Raw genomic sequence first — 17,579 nt, 5'->3', positions numbered from 1 at the left:
TGAACTCACGTCCCCTGCACTGGCAGGTGGATTCCCAATCACTGCACCGCCAGGGAAGTTTGAATTTTTAATGCGATGATTTAGGTGAACAAACTTCCTAATATTAATCAATTGTTACATTTTTTAAAAATCTTAATTATGGAATTTTAATTAATTTGTATTTGCTAGTATTTTATTTAGGATTTTAGCATCTCTAGGTTGGCTCTGCAGTTTTCCTTTTTGTGTTGTCTTAATGAGATTTTGCTATCAAGATAATTCTGGCTTGGTCCGATGAATGGAGACTATTAGCATCTGTTTCCATTATCTGCTATTTTTCCTTGAAGGGTATTCCTTGATAAAGCACTCCAGTTACATCATCTATCCTTACTATTTTTATTTAGGGAATAGGTTTAGAGTATTTTTGTTAATGTCTTCCTTAGATATGTTTCTCTCCTGGTTTGTATCAATACAGGTAATTTATATTTGCTAGAAATTTATCCATTTTGTCAAGACGTTATAGTTATTTCTATATATTTTGCATAATTTTTATTTTGTATTCTCCTAAACATCTGTGTTTAGATCTTACTAACATTGTATTCCTGTATCTTTGCCTTTTGCTCTTGTTTAGGATTCTCTGCTCTTTGTTTAGCTTTTTGGCTTTAAAATTTTTTCTGTTTTCCTCACTTTCCTTTGTCCATTTTTAAAAAGTAAATTTATGCATGTTTATGAAATTGAATAATCTAAAAGTCTAATAACAAGTTTAAAAACAAAAAACAAAACAGGTCCTTGCCCTACCCTTCTCAACCCATTTCTCACTCCCTCCACTTTTAAATCTTTTAGGTCTGTCTTCTGATATTTAGCTCCATATTTCAAAATAAATTGTGTATACTGCTATTTCTTGATTTTTCAGTTTGAGACATTATCTATAAATTCAAACTACCAAAGATGAGGTTGAGTAAACACAGAACATGCATTATATAAAGTCAAGATAATAGACACACAGATAGAATAACTCTAAACTACCACAGTACGTTAAGTTTTACCCTGACGTTATTTTTTCAGTTAGTGTGATGAGAATACAGAAGATCTCTATTAATGTACAAATGCATCATCTGGTAAACATTAGGGTGATCCAGAAGTTATTTTATTTTTAAATCCCTTCACGTAGATTACTTTATCAGGCAGGCACTGAGCTATATGGAATCCTAAAGAAGTGGATGCATGGGATATGTAAATATTGATATGAACAAAAAGAAAATAGGTTCAGATTATGTGAACCTGTCCAGGGCTTGGTAAGGACAAAGGAGGGTGGGAAATTAGACATAGGAAGGAAGGCATCTTTCTTACTTTAAGGCAGGCCAAAGACTACTTCTGACTGAATGAAATCTAAGCCTGAGGCATAAATCATGCTGCTTCCCTATTTGTCAAGCTAAAATGATACACAGATTGGTCCTCTTTTTTTGCCTTATTTTAAGCCTTACTTTGTATGCTACAAATGTATAAGAATCACAGTGTGATATAGGCATCTACCAGGGGCATCAATCTTTTCTATTCATTCTGCTAAGATAATAGATTTAAAGGCTTTAAAGACTCAATTCTAATGAATCAATATTCAAATGGCTGAATTCCTCTTCTTCCTTTCCTGCTTGCTTCTAGTTTAAGCTGGCAAGACCACAAAGTTAGCAAAATTCTTCCTCGTTATTTATTCCAAAGGCAACATTTAAATTTATTCTTTGCTATAATGAGGCTTAAACTGGAGGGATTGAGAAAGAATGCTGGCTACAGAGTCCCAAGAGCAGGATTGCTTAATCAGATATCCTGGTCGATTTTAATTGGAAAACTTTGCCAACTTACTGTGGTAAAATGAGGGAACTTCACATCAAGTTATGTCTACAGAATTGTGATCTATTGTGAAATAAAAACATTATCTAATCAACTGCATGGGTTTGAATTAAATTTTTTTTTTTTTTCTTTAAAAATCAACTTTGACAGATCAGAGTCAAGGAATGTTTTCATAATGGACACTTCATCCAAAGAAAATATCCAGTTATTCAGCAAAAATTCAATGCAACCTGTTGGGAGGCCTTCCTTTAAAACAGAATATCCCTCCTCAGAGGAGAAACAACCCTGCTGTGGTGAACTAAAGGTAACAAACAATTAAATGATAAACAACCATAAGTGGTTAACTAAAGAGCTAAGAGAATTTGGTGGAGTCCATGCTCTCAGTTCTTGATCCAGTTATTTTCTACACACTATAGCTAGAGGTGAGAAATTTTTTCCACTTTAAAAAGTGACCTTAGATGCAATTTATGAAAACCACACTTTGCTGGGCAGTGAAAGCAATCTTTGCCTGACTATGTAGGTTAAATTACTAAATATTACTTTCCTGGCTCACTTGAATGCCCCCCCGAAACAGAAAGGAGAGAGGTAATGATATTCATTAAATATCTACCATGTACCAGATGTTATGCTATGCACAGCTGTAACATTTAATCTATGAAACATCCATATTATTCCCATTCTATAAATGAAAAATTTGACTTTCCTGGCCACACAGTAAGGGACAGGTTTCCCTTTTAAATGGTGCTCAACGTGACTCCAAGTTCCTATACTTTCCTTGCATCAAATATTCACTCAACAAATACATATGTGGTTTTTTTCATATAATCCGCCTTATAGATACTCCATCACAGACCCAGGTCTAGCAAAACACACAAGCCAGATATCAAAAAGAATATATTTTTTTCATTGAATAAGAATTTGAGTATGAATTTAACTTGAATATGAACTTAAACACAAAGAATAGTAGTTCTACTTTTTCAGTCTGTTACGTTCCCTGCTAGAACATTAACCATTGCTGTGAAATACACAATAATGAGTATTAGACCTGTGATAAGATGTTGAGTATTTGGTTGATGGTTTTTGTTTTATTTTCTTACCTTTCAATGGTTCCTTCCTCTCTCTGCTTCCCCATGCAATGAATCTTCTTTTCAAAGCCAAGACATCTTTGAATGCCCTTTGGGGGAGAGGGGGAGAAAGGGTGGAATTCAACATACATTATGAATGAAAGTCTATTTGAATTTTTAGAACTCTACATGAGCTTGAGGTGGGAAGAAGCCTATTACTTTGCTTGAATGAAATCTTCAGTGGTAACAGGCTTGTTACCTGGTTTGTGGTTTGTGTTTCTGTCTCTCTGTTTAGTAAATTTCCAGTCATATGTCAGGCTGGAGTTAGACTAAGTGTGACCTGTCATATTTTTCAGGTGTTCTTGGGTGCCCTGTCTTTTGTTTACTTTGCCAAAGCACTGGCAGAAGGCTACCTGAAGAGCACCATCACTCAGATAGAGAGAAGGTTTGATATCCCTTCTTCACTGGTGGGAGTTATTGATGGTAGTTTTGAAATTGGTAGGTATTACAGATGCCTGACTTTACTTTTTTTTTTTTTTTGCGGTACGCGGGCCTCTCACTGTTGTGGCCTCTCCCGTTGCGGAGCACAGGCTCCGGACGCGCAGGCCCAGCGGCCATGGCTCACAGGCCCAGCCGCTCCGCGGCACATGGGATCCTCCCGGACCGGGGCACGAACCTGTGTCCCCTGCATCGGCAGGCGGACTCTCAACCACTGCGCCACCGGAAGCCCTGACTTTACTTTCAAGTACAAGGTTTCTAGGCACGACTAAATGACATCCTCACTGCATTCTGCTGTCTGCTAGTATCAGACTCTATCTCTAAAATCTTATTTGGACAGAGTTTGCCATGGCCTTGTGCTACAGTATAGGCAATTTCTTCTCTCCGAGCAAACAGCAATTAACTTCCTGCCCCAGGTGTTCACTATTATATGACTCACACAAGTTTTCAATCAGAGTGAGACTTCTCTAGGAGAGAGAGTGAGATGCTGCTGGTATTTTGAGTTAAAAGTATGCAGGAAATGTCCTTACAAAAGAGTTTTATATCCTGGAAGCCCTGTGATTCAAACTTTTCTAGAGCTTCAAAGAAGCTCTAGAAAAATATCTTGTAGTGATTTAAGAAGTTAAACTATAAAAGGGGTATTTCTGTCCAGTGGCCTAGAAAGAATATAAAGGGATTCTATTAACAAGAACACTAGAGCAAAACAGGCAATAAAAATTCTACTCTCCGGGTTCTTTGGTTATAGCCATTGACTGTACACTTTGAACTTGAAAAGACCAAGTGATTTTAGTCACTGTTTTGGAAGTACTTTAAAGAGTGTAATCCCATTTAGCTTCCTGAGTTGATAAACTAAGGGGCTTTGATTCCTTCTTGAAGTAAACAAAATTAATAGTCTCTGTGGTCCTTTCTGCTTGTTGAGTTTCAAATATATGCTATAGTAAAATCTCTAGTGGCTCCAGGTTCAGCTTCACTTAAACCTTCAGAAGAGTGAAGGGATATATTTCAACTCTTCAACAATTACTTTTTTAGTTCTGTTGGGCTGCACCCGCAGGCCAGCAAGCCCTGTGCTTGTCCGGCTTCAAGACCGAAGAAAGAGCCCAGAGTTAGCGACAGAAACATCAGTGGTTTAACGGATAGGGGGAACTTACACGTCTGAAGCAAGGTCCTGGAGCAACAAGCCACCGTGTGCGGCTGACTGCAGGCAGGACATGGCGGCAGTCTTCTCTCCCAGGGAGGAGGGGGAGATTACCAGTTATAGGGGGAATTGACTTCAGGTTGGCTCATTGGTTACCAGGGAAACCAGTAGGTGGCACGCCCCCTCACTGCCGCTTTGACAAGCTATCCTAGTGGAGGTGTTCTGATCTAAAATTAGAACAATCACCAGCTGAAGGGGCAAATATACAGGAAGCTTGGCAGTGTGAGTAGTGTAGATGAAGCAGGCACTGGTTGAGCAGGGAATGTACGTAGAGCAAAAAAAGAGCCATCTTGGGTGGCCTGATCATCCAAGTTCATACTGTATATATCAGTTCTTACCCTAAATATCAGGAAGAATTAAAAGAGTGAATAGGTACCCTTTTACCTTCAGGCTTTTATTCCCCAAATCCATCTTTCATCACCCTACCAGGAAAAGATTTCTTGGTTCAGTGCTAGTCAAACGTTAATGTTCACGCAAATGACTGGTCAATTGTGTTAAAATGCACAGACGTTCTGTAGGAAGGGAAGATCCTGCATATCTAACAAGCTCCAATACGATGTTGATGCTATTCATCAATGGGCTGCACTTTGTGTAACAAGTTTCTAGAACACCTGATCATATCACTACCTTGTGTAAACTAATTGGAGACGCCTGGAGAGCTGATTTATTCCTTGATGACTGCCCTGCCTACAACCCTAAACGGAATGAAAGTCCATGGAGAGTCAAGGTAAGGGTAACACTGCATCAGGAGAAGAAACAAGTATGAAGAGGAAGCTGGGTGCAGATCAAAAGAATAAATCAGACTTACAGAAAGAAGAAGAAATGAGAAGACAGAAAATTACATATGAAGTGATTCATTGATTATTGCTCACTCTAGATTATAGTATAAAAACATTTTGTAGCTGAAGAGACTTGGGAAGAATCTGGTCCAAATTTTTCTTAGATTCCCAGACCCCAATGCAAAACTTGAGAGGGTCTATATTTAATAGAGAGTACTAATGTTGCATAGGAAGTAAAAAAAGGGCCCCGAGTCTAAATTCATATTAATTCTTCCAGACCATTCTAAGGATAGAAATTGTTTATTGGATTAGATGCAATAAAAGTCCTCTGACTTCCATTGCAAAACTTTATGCCAACCATTACAGGTTTGCTCTAGTTATTTGCAATCCCTAGTTTTCCAGAAAAGTGGGTTTCCTGACCATAATTTTAATTTACTCCTTTTGCCTCTCTTCATATTCCTTCCTTCCAGAGCTCTGGACCCATTCCCACCCTCTGTCTCTAGCTTTAAATTCTTCTATTTTTTGCAGAACAATTTCATTTATCCTTTGACATCAATTGGCATTATCATCTAACATCTGCCTACTGGATACTCAATTTCTTCCCAAGTAAAGTATTTTCTTGTAACAAGGACTCTTTCTCCAAAAATGACAGAGAGTTTCCAAGAAAATAAAATGTTTTCTTATCAAGACCTACTAATATTTGCAGATATTAATTCTTTGTTTCAAATATTTCTCCATGTATTTTCTTCTAAATATTTAAAACTTTTGCCTCTTACATTTTAGTATTTTAGTCAACTTGACATAGATGTTTTTAGATACACTTTGTTTTTTAAGGCAGTTTGGGGTTCACAGCAAAAGTGAGCAGAACGTACAAAGATTTCCAATAAACCCCCTGTCCCCACATATGCACGGCCTCCCCCATTATCAACATCCCTCACCACAGTGGTACATTCATTACAGTTGATGACCTACAGTGATACCTCATTATCATCCACAGTCCAGAGTTGACGTTAAGGCTCACTCTTGGTGTTGTATACTCTGTGGGATTGAACAAATGTATAATGACATGTATCCACTATTATAGTATCATACAGAGCACTTTTAATGCCCTAAAAATCCTCTGTGCTCTGCCTATTTATCCATCCCTACCCCCTACCCCTTGGTAACCACTGATCTTTTTACTGTCTCCATAGTTTTGCCTGTTTCAGAATGTTATACAGTTGGAATCATACAGTATGTAGCCTTTTCAGATTGGCTTCTTTCACATGGCAATAAGCATTTAATGTTCTTCCATGTCTTTTCATGACTGGATAACTCATTTCTTTTTAGCACTGAATAATAATCTATTTCTGAATGGACCTTAGTTTATTTACCTATTCATCTAGTGAAGAACTTCTTGATTGCTTCCAAGTTTTGGCAATTATAAAGAAAGCTACTATAAACATCTGTGTGTGCAGATTTTTGTGGGGACATAAATTTTCAACTCTTTTGGATAATTACCAAGGAGCATAGTTGCTGGGTCTTATGGGAAGAATATGTTTAGTTTTGTAAGATACCACCAAATTGTCTTCCAAAGTGGCCGCACCATTTGGAATGAGAGTTCAACAATAAATGAGAGTTCTTGTTGCTCCGCACCCTAAGCAGCATTTAATGTTTTGGATTTTGGCCATTCTAATAGATATGTAGTGGTGTTTCATTGTTTCTTAATTTGCAGTTTCCTGATGACATAGGATGCTGAACATCTTTTTGTGTGGTTATTTGCCATCTGTGTATCTTCTTTGGTGATCTGTCCATCGAGGTATTTGGTCCATGTTTTAAACAGGCTGCTTGTATTCTTATTGTTGGGTTTTAAGAGTTCTTCGTGTATTTTGGATAACAGTCCTTTATCTGATATGGCTTTTGCAAATATTTTCTCTTGGTATGTGGTTTGTCTTTTAAGTCTCTTAACATCATCTTTCATAGAGCAGAAATTTTTAATTTTAATGAAGTCCAGCTTATCAATTTTTTCTTTCATGGATTGGGCTTTTGGTGTTGCATCTAAAAAGTCATCACCAAACCCACGGTCTTCTAGGTTTTCTCTTATGTTATCTTCTACAAGTTTTATAGTTTTGCATTTTACATTTAGGTCTGTGATCCATTTTGAGTTTATTTTTGTGAAGACTGTAAAGTCTGTGTCTAGATTCAGTTTTGTTGTGGTATTTTTGCATGTGTATGTCAAGTTCTTCCAGCACCATTTATTGAAAAGACTATCTTTGCTCTATTGTATTGCCTTTATTCCTTTCTCAAAGACCAGTTAACTGTATTTATGTAGTCTGTTTCTGGGCTATCTATTCTGTTCCATGTATCTATTTATCTATTCTTTCACCAGTGTCACACTGTCTTGATTACTGTGGCTTTAGAGTATGTCTTGAAATTGGGTAGTGTCAGTCTTCCAACTTTGTTTTTCTGCAATATCTTGTTGGCTATTCTGGGTATTTTATTTGTCCATAAAAATTTTAGAATCAGTTTGTCACTATCCACAAATAACTTGCTATGATTTTGATTAAGATTGCATTGAATGCATAGATCAAGTAGGAAAGAAATGACATCTTGACAATACTGAGTCTTCCTATCCATGAACATAAGATATCTCTCCATTTATTGAGTTATTTGATCTCTTTAGCCAGAGTTTTATAGTTCTCTTCATATAGATCTTGTACATATTTTGTTAAATTTATACTTACTTCATTTTAGGGGGTGCTAATGTAAATGGTATCATGTTTTTAAATTCCTGTTTTTCACTGCTGACATATAGGAAAGTGATTGACTTCTGTGTATTAACCCTGTATCTTGCAACCCTGCTATAATCATGTATTAGTTCCAGTTCTTTTGTTAATTCTTTCAGATTTTCTACAAAAATGATCATGTCTTATGGGAACAAAGCTAGTTTTATTTCTTCCTTCCCAATCTGTGTACCTTTATTTCCTTTTCTTGTCCTATTGCATTAAGTAGGACTCCCCGTACAATATTGAAAAGCAATGGTGAGAGGAGATAGACTTGCCTTGTGCCTGATCTTAGTGGAAAAGCTTTGAATTTCTTACCATTAAGTATGATATTAGCTGTAGTTTTTGGTAGTTTTTTTTTTTTTTTTTAATCAAGTTGAGGACATTCCTCTCTCTTCCAAGTTTATGGAGTTTTTTTTTTCTTTTTTTTTAAATCATGATTGGTTGTAGAGTTTTGTCAAATGCTTTTTCTGCATATATTGATATGATCATGTGAATTTTCTTCTTTAGCCTGTTGATATGATGGATTACATTAATTAATTTTCTAATGGTGAACCAGCCCTGCATACCTGGGATAAATCCCACTTGGTCTTAATGTACAATTATTTCTACATATTGTTGGATTTGATTTGCTAATATGTTGTTGAGGATTTTTGCACCTATGTTCAGGAGAGATATTAGTTTGTTGTTTTCTTTTCTTGTAATGCTTTTTCTGGTTTTTGTATTAGGGTAATGTTGCACTTGTAGAATTAGGAAGTGTTCCCTCTCTATCTTCTGAAAGAGATTGTAGAGAATTAGTATAATTTCTTCATTAACTGTTTGGAAAATTCACCAGTGAATCTACTTGGACCTGGTACTTTCTGTTTTGGAAGGATATTAATTATTGGTTCAATTTCTTTAATAGATATAGGTATATTCAGATTACCTGTATCTCCCTATGTGAGTGTTCGCAGATTGTGTCTTTCAATTTGAATTCCTCCCTCCCATCCTTTGTATCACTGTTATTATTCATTTTATTTCACTTATACATAAGCAAACATGCATACATAAGAATACATCATTGAACACATTTTTGATATTATTATTTTGAACAAACTGTTATCTGCTAGATCAATTAAGAATAAGAAAAATAAGTTTTAAATTTACCATCACTTATTTCTTCTCTGATGCTCATCCTTTCTTTATGTAGATCTGAGTTTCTGAATTTTATTATTATTATTTTTCTCTGAAGAGCTTCTTTTAACATTTCATGAAAGGCAGGTCTACTGGAAACACATTTCCTCAATTGTCTGTCTGAGAAAGTATTTCTTCTTTGCTTTTGAAGGATAACTTCACAGGGTACAGAACTTTAGGTTGGTGGGGGTTTTTTCTCTCAACACTTCAAAAATTTTTTCTACACTCTTTTCTTGTTTGCATGGTTTCTGAAGAGAAATAAGATGTAATTCTTATTTTCCTCCTCTATAAGTGAGTTTTCTTTTTTTATAAATTATCTCTTATATTTGATTTTCTGTAGTTTGAAAATTATATGTCTAGTTTAGATTTTTTGGCATTTATCCTGCTCATTGTTCTCTTAGCTTCCTGGATCTGTGGTTTGGTGTGTGATATTAATTTGGTAGAAATTCTCAATCGTCATTATTTTAAATATTTCTTCTATTCCTTTGACTCTTGCTTCTCTTTCTGGAATTCCCATTACCTGCATGTTACGCCTCTTATAGTTCCATGTCCTTGGATATTCTGTTCTGTTTTTTTTCCAGTCTCTTTTTCTCTTTGCTTTTAAGTTTTGGTGTTTTCTATTGATATATCCTCAAGCTCAAAGATTCTTTCCTCAACTGTGTCCAGTCTACCAACAAGCCTATCAAAGGCATTCTTTATTTCTGTTACCATGTTATTGTTCTCTAGCATTTTTTTTGATCTTTCCCAGAATTTCCATCTCTCTGATTTACATTGCCCATTTGTTCTTGCATGCTCTTTAGTTTTTCCATTAGACCTCTTGACATCTTAATCATAGTTGTCTTAAATTTCTAGTCAGACAACTCCAAAATCTCTGCCATGTCTGGTTCTGATTCTTGCTGTCTCTTCAAAAAGTTTTTCTTTTTACTTTCAGTATGTCTTATAATTTTTTCCTTCATAGCCAGAAATGATGTACTGGGTAAAAGGAACTGCTATAAATAGGCCTTTAGTAATATGATGGTATTGTGTGAGGGAGAGAAAGTATTCTATAGTCCTACGGGTCTCAGGCTCTTAGTGAGCCTATGCCTCTGGACTGTGAACTTCAGATGTGCTTCTCAGTCCCCCTATCCCTCACTGATGGGACAGGATAGCTAGAACAGCTGAAGTTGGGTATTTCCCTTCCCCCAGGTCAGTTGGGCTCTGATAATGCCCCAGCAGGTTAGACTCTGGTTACTAGTTTCCCCTAAAAGCAGACTTTCTTAAGAAAAACAGAGTGCTCCGATGTATTTCAAAATGGTTTCCTTTCCCCTCCCTATGCTGCAAGCACAAAAGTTTTATTCTCCAATATTCACTGTGAGAACCTAATTGAGCTCCTGAAGTAAAACTCACAAGAGAGTGTGTGCCCTCAATCACTGGGTCCCTCTGGAGTTTTTATCTCTCAGAATTGCTGATGCTGAGCCTCCTGTCAGTTATAGTTCAGGTTTTTCTTACCATAACACTTGTTCCCAAGGAGATTTATTGTTGTGGATTTCTGTTCCAGCTGGCCACAATTCTCTGCATTTGCCTATTGGTCTCTCCAATTTTGGGGACAGCAGTTTGCCCTATGACCCCATCTTTCTGACAGATCTAAGAAGAGTTGTTGATTTTTCAACTTTTTACTTGGTGTTAGGATGAAGTGGATACTTCTAGCTTCTTACATGCTGGACCAGAAAAGACATATCCTTAAAATACATTTTTTTAAAATACAAAGTCAGGTAGCAATCTCTTTATATTATTATAACAAATTGTCCAATCAGCACTAATTCAATATATACTTAACCCAGTTATTTGCAATACCCTCTTTATCATATATTAACTTATCACTTAGGTGTAAATCTTTCCGTAAGTCTGTTGATCCCTGACTCAATACAAGACTGTCTTCTTGATTAATAGTTTTATAATTAGCTCTGTTACTAGGTAGGAAAATTTCCAACTTTTCCATCAAATTTTTTCTTGGCTCTACTTGGAATAGTTTCCTGAAACATCCAATTTTGGTTTGACTGAAATTGCATAGAATTTATATATCAAATCAGATAACTGAAATTTTATGTTATGAGTCTTTCCATCCAAGAACATGGTATATATCTCAATTTAGTTATTCTTTTTATAGCTTTCAGTAATATATTTATAATCTATAAATATACTACTTATCTTTTGTTAGATTTATTCCTACATATTTAAAGTTTTTGTTGCTATTGTGAGAAGAATTTTTGTTACATTTCTTATTTAGTAATTCCTGGAATACTGGAAGAGTATTAATATCTAATGTTATACATATACAGCAGTCTTGCTGAATTTATGTTAACTTTAATTGATTGTCTATAGATGCTGTAGAGTTTCCTGAACAATCATATTGTCTGAAACAGAAAACAACTGTATATCATCCTTTCCAATTATTAGATTTATTATTTCTTGTTCTTGCCTTATTGCATTGGGCTCAGAACTATGTCCAACAGAAGTAGTGACAGTGGGCATCCTTCTCTTGTATCTTAACTTAATGAAAATATTTTAAAAATTTCACCATTAAACAATATCTGTGCTGTGCAGTTTTGATAGATACAGTTTAAAAGTTAATTTGCTCAGATTTTTTCTTATTATAAATGGTTAATTATATTAAATGTTTTACATCTCTCAAGATAACCATGGAATTTTTCCTCTTCCATTATTTAATATAGAGCTTTAATTAATAGATTTGTTTCTTATTTGGTGGTACCCTTGCACTCCTAGAATAAACTGCATTTGGTCTCTTCTTTCATTGTGCTTGTCTAGTTTGAATTGCAAGGGTATATTGGTCTTATAGCATGAGTTGGGTAGCTTTCTTTTCTGTTATCTGAAGTACTGTGTGTGGGTGTGGGGAGAGAGAGAGAGAAAAAGAGGAAGAGAGAAAGAGAGAAAATCTAGTACTTGAAAATTTGATAAAATGTATTTGTAAACCTCTCTGGACCTGTTGTCTTTTTCAGAAGTTAGTGATAGTAGATGTGAAAGAATATTGATATCCAACTTGATTTTTTTAAAGATTATACATCACTATTTATTTTCTAAGTGTATCTTCTGAGAACTCAGAAAAGATACTAAATAAAGGAAGCAAAAACTTCTACAGACATCACAGAAGCCCAAATGGTATTATGTAGTGTTTGGCATACCCACTAATGTAACACAGAAACAGCCTGTAAACATGAGTCCTTTATTGTGACATGTTGGTGGTATGGGAGTTGGGGAGGGAGGTACTGGTGGTGGTGGTGGGGACACATTACCTATAAACTGAAAGTCAACTTTCACTTCAGTTTGGTTTATTTACTGTGACACATTAGCAAAACTATAGACATAATTATCAATATGGTACAAAATTTCTTCTACTAAGTACTTAAATGTCAAATGAGAAATTTCATACTCAAGTTTTTTTGATATGAAAATTCAAAAGAGCTTAATTCTTCCTGGAGCCATAAAGCCTGGAGCCACTGTAGCCTAGAGCAAGCTTTTTTCACTATTGTTATTGCCCTCAAGGCTACAAAAATTGCTGCTCTTTTTGCACTTGACTAAAGCTGGCAATGTGAATAAACAGTAGTACATTAGATGATTGCTTACAGATGTAAGGAAACTACTCTCTCTGGAAAATTGAAAACATTGAGAATGTCAAAGCAAGGCCACCCAACAGCCATCACAATCAATTGCTGCAGAATTGCTAAGTTTTACTTTATCTAACACCACAGTCCTTAAAAACTAAATATTCCAAATGCAAATAGCTAAAACTTTAAAGCCCCTTGAAATCTAAGACCCTAAGCAATGTTTATCAAAGCATGTTCCAGGAACCATCTCTGTCAACACATTGGAACTAGTATTAAAAATGCAGATTTCTTGGCCTGCATCCCTCTCCCCAATCCATGAAATCAGAAACTGTTGAGAGCTGTCAAGATTCTGCATTTTTAATGTTTCTATTTCCCCCACCACTCCTTTCCAGTAATTTTTGTGCCCAGCAAAGCATTAGAAAATCTTCCTTAAAGGATGTTTAATCAGTTAACACCATCATCAACTAAAAGTAATTTATCACATCCTTCACTAGAGATATTTTAGAAAGGCTTAAGTCCCACCTTCAAAAAAATGTATTCTTTATTTTTTTTAAAAAGAGATGGATATAATTTATGGAAACTTTCTATTTTATAAAATTTGTATTATGAGCATACATTGAGTTTATATAATTGATGTATTTCTGAAGTTATGTGGAGTAATTTTTATTTGTATTTTGAATCTTATATTTTTATAAAAATTATATAAATATGCATTTCATAATTTGATTTCATTTTAAGTGAGGTACAGTTGTGTTTGTTTTTTCTTTCGGGAATATCAGCTAAAGCAATACTATATGATGTATGTTTCAAGAGCGAATGGGAAACCAATAGAAGTTTTAATAGAAAATGTGAACAAATGAAGAGTAATACAGTTTACTTCAAAATCACCAAGGAAAATTTAAGAGAACTAAAGGAAGTCTTCTACAATTTGATTTACTGATAAAACACTTTAAATGGACACATAATTAAGGTGGATGAAAACAAGGTAGAAGGGTTGTTTATAAAAATATCAATATTTTGATAAAAGGATGAGAGGATTGAAATAATGAATCTGAAGATAGTTCCAGTCATCTCAGATTAAAGGAAAGAAAGACAAATGATGGGGAAGATGGTGGGAGATGGTTTAGTCAAAACAAAACGTTGCCAAACCTGCTATAGACATTCATTCATTTAGTTATGCTGATGACTTTTTCTAAGTTGTCTAACTTATGAACATTTTATTCTTTTCCCCAAAGGAAATCTCTTAGTTATAACATTTGTTAGCTACTTTGGAGCCAAACTTCACAGGCCAAAAATAATTGGAGCAGGGTGCCTAATCATGGGCGTTGGAACATTGCTCATTGCAATGCCTCATTTCTTCATGGAGCAGTAAGTCTAAAGCAAACATCTTTTTCTTGCCTTAACAAACAACTGCATGATGATTACAATTAATTATTTAAATTTAAGAAAATAACTCCTGTCTTAAACCATGATAATTTATATCTTATTTTTATTACATCCACTTTGGGCAAAATTTCAAAATGCTAACAATTTCACTTATGATTTAATAATCTGTAAAAAAATTTTTTTCAATATACTACTATGTATTTATGTCAACAAAATTTAAAGGGAAAATTTCACTATTATGCCTCCTTTCAAATGCTTTAACTTAGATATGGAGGCAAAATATATAAGTAAAGAGAAAGTAATAAATTATGTGGTAAATGTCAAATGAGTGTCAAAGGGGTAATAAATGAATGCTACAGACAGTATGCTGGATCATGGTACAATTGACTGGCAGATCATTGACTTAGGGATACATGACCAACTGAAATAACTATACAATGTTCAAATATTATCTCATAGAACTTTCTCAGTGGAAGTGGGGGTGCTTGTATTCTTTAACCCTGAAGTTTACTGTTGATACTTTTGTTAGTTCTTGCATACAACTTTAGTATTTCCAAAGATTTTGTCATATCATTTCACCTTTACAACAACCTGTGAGGCAGGAGAGCATATTTTATCTTTTTTAAATTTTAGAGCTAAGGACCATGACCTAGAGAGTCTGGTGACCTTCTCGGGGTTAGGTGTCTTCTAATTATAGAACTGGATTCTTAAAACCAGCATTAGGACTTCTTCACACATATACATGTTGCTTCTCCTCTGTGGTCGCCCATTGTCTCCTGAGCCAAGTGACTACCAAGAGGTTTTAAAGCAAGAGAATGTTCTAGGAAATTATATATCAAGTAATTCTTTGATGACTGTCCACTCTAGACCATGATACCATGACATTTGAGATCTGGAGAGACTTAGAAATGATCTGGTCCAAACTTTTTCTTGGATTCCCAGGTCACTTATATAGTTTGAGTTTGACTTCTGTGTCCAATCTGTAAAGATCACAGAATCCTCTGTGTGGGATCTTTCCTACCTATTTGGGTGGTTTCTCTGGCCCCTTTGTCTTTACATGAAGAGGGATCTGTGGCTTCAAGACTTCTGTCTACTCTTTGGACACCTATCTGGCCTCCTTTCCACAGGGCAGAAGTTTCCTTACATCACTGAGGTTATGCAAAGGTGTTATATGTGGCCAGTGGGTAAGGAGGAGACAAAGGAGAAGGCTGAGGAAAAGGGTCTCCAATCCACCTAACTCCTGATTGATCCATAGCTGTGTTATCTGTTCTAGTCATTGAACTTCCATGCAACAGTTCGCTCAGAGTGGGGGAAAAGAGTTCCACTACTAAAAATATTAAAATTTCAAAGTAGGTTCAGAGGCTAGATAAATCCTTGACCCTTGACCTAACTCATTCTGCAGTGCATCAGTAGCTCTTCTACATGACCTTGGGCATGTCATCTAACCTTCCTAGGCCTCAGTTTATAATACCTTAAAATAGGTATTACAGGTATTAAAAATAATACTTAGCTTGTAATGTTGTTGCAAATATTAAATGGAATGACACAGGTAAAATGCTTACCAAGTTTCCTGACATAACTAGGAGTTGTGTCATTCTTCTTGTGTGTTGTTTTCAACCCTCCTCAGATAATTAAGCCAGCTGGTTTTAACCAGAAATAGCAACGAGTTGTCTCAAAGGTGTTGCATTGAGATTAATAATAGTGTTACTTCAAGTTGATGACAAATATAACGTACTAATACAAGAAAACCAGAAGGAGAAGTATAGCTAAGAGAAGCCAGACAGGCTAGTGCTGACAAAGGGTGCCAAACAAACACAGATTCTTATCAACCACCTTTTATATGTTGAAAGATATATTTGTTCATTTATTATTTAGTGTCTGCCATTTGTCTGGTACTGTGCCAGGTAATGGGGAAAAAACAAAATGAAATAAAACAAAAAAAAACCCCATACACAGTTCTTTCCTTCATGAAGTTTGCTGTCTACTGAGGATTACTACAATAACTTCTTTCCAACCTTTCACAGCATTAGTCACTAACTGGGTACTTGTCCAAAATGTAATTTTTGTTCTATCAATGAGGAGTGTACTCTGCCTAGCAGACATACCCTCAATGTGTGACTAAACATAATATTAATTATAGATATCAATTATTGAGGGACTACCACCAACAGACTGTGTTCAGCCTTATGTGTGTTAGTTCATCTAACTCATGAATTATTTTTAACATCTTTATTGGAGTATAATTGCTTTACAATGGTGTGTTAGTTTCTGCTTTATAACAAAGTGAATCAGTTATACATATACATATGTTCCCATATCTCTTCCCTCTTGCATCTCCCTCCCTCCCACCCTCCCTATCCCACCCCTCTAGGTGGTCACAAAGCACTGAGCTGATCTCCCTGTGCTATGTGGCTGCTTCCCACTGGCTATCTATTTTACGCATCTAACTCATGAAGTTAATAAATATGTATTGATCATTGCTCTAGGTAACCGGGATAGAATAGTGACAAAAATCTCTGCTCTCACGGATCTTACTAGGAAGAGATAGATAATAAATAAACAGACAAATAATGAGATATGCCAGAAATGTTAAGTGCTACAGAGAAAAATAACCCAGGGAGACACATAAGAGTGTGCAGAGCGTTGCAGTTTAAAGTAGGGTTTTCAGGGGATGGCTCACTGAGATGGTGACCTTTGTGAAGGGCTGAAAGAGATGAGGAGACAGCCATACAGACATCTGGGGAAGAAGATTCCAGGCTAAATGAACAGTGAATGGGACATTCCTGCAGGAGAAGGGAGTCAGGCATGTGGTCTACTGCAGTGATGAGCAAGGGGACAGTGTGAGGGGGTACAGAGGAGACGTCAAGGTTGTATCTCAAACTCTGATGCACACTGGAATCACCAGAGGCTCTTGGTAAAATGTAGATTCTGATTCAGTAGCTCTGGGGCTGGGGTTGAGATTCAGCTGATGCTGCTGGTCTGCAGACAACACCTCTGGTAGTAAGGACACAGATCATTGCAAAGACTTTACCTCCTCAGAATGGGATGAGAAGACAGAGGAGAGTTTTGAGCAGAATGGCACAATCTTTTTTTTTTTTTTTTTTTTTTACGGTACGCGGGCCTCTCACTGTTGTGGCCTCTCCCGTTGCGGAGCACAGGCTCCGGATGCGCAGGCTCAGCAGCCATGGCTCACGGGCTTAGTTGCTCTGCGGCACATGGGATCTTCCCGGACCGGGGCACGAACCCGTGTCCCCTGCATCAGCAGGCGGACTCTCAACCACTGCGCCACCAGGGAAGCC

General features: G+C 36.1%; 1 protein-coding gene across 1 annotated transcript in view; it reads left to right on the top strand.

Annotated features, from left to right (window-relative positions):
• The first annotated feature begins 1,996 nt into the window (after positions 1–1,996).
• The window catches only part of SLCO1C1 (solute carrier organic anion transporter family member 1C1), a 53,682-nt gene continuing 38,099 nt past the window's right edge, over positions 1,997–17,579 (top strand). Inside the window, 3 exon segments of the mRNA XM_032646026.1 lie at positions 1,997–2,125; positions 3,242–3,383; positions 14,130–14,262. Of these exon segments, the coding sequence (XP_032501917.1) occupies positions 1,997–2,125; positions 3,242–3,383; positions 14,130–14,262 (404 nt within the window).

Source organism: Phocoena sinus, chromosome 10, assembly GCF_008692025.1.
Source record: "Phocoena sinus isolate mPhoSin1 chromosome 10, mPhoSin1.pri, whole genome shotgun sequence".
NCBI classification, from domain to species: domain Eukaryota; kingdom Metazoa; phylum Chordata; class Mammalia; order Artiodactyla; family Phocoenidae; genus Phocoena; species Phocoena sinus.
Note: the sequence above shows the minus strand (reverse complement) of the source record. Positions and strands in the feature narration are given on the sequence as shown.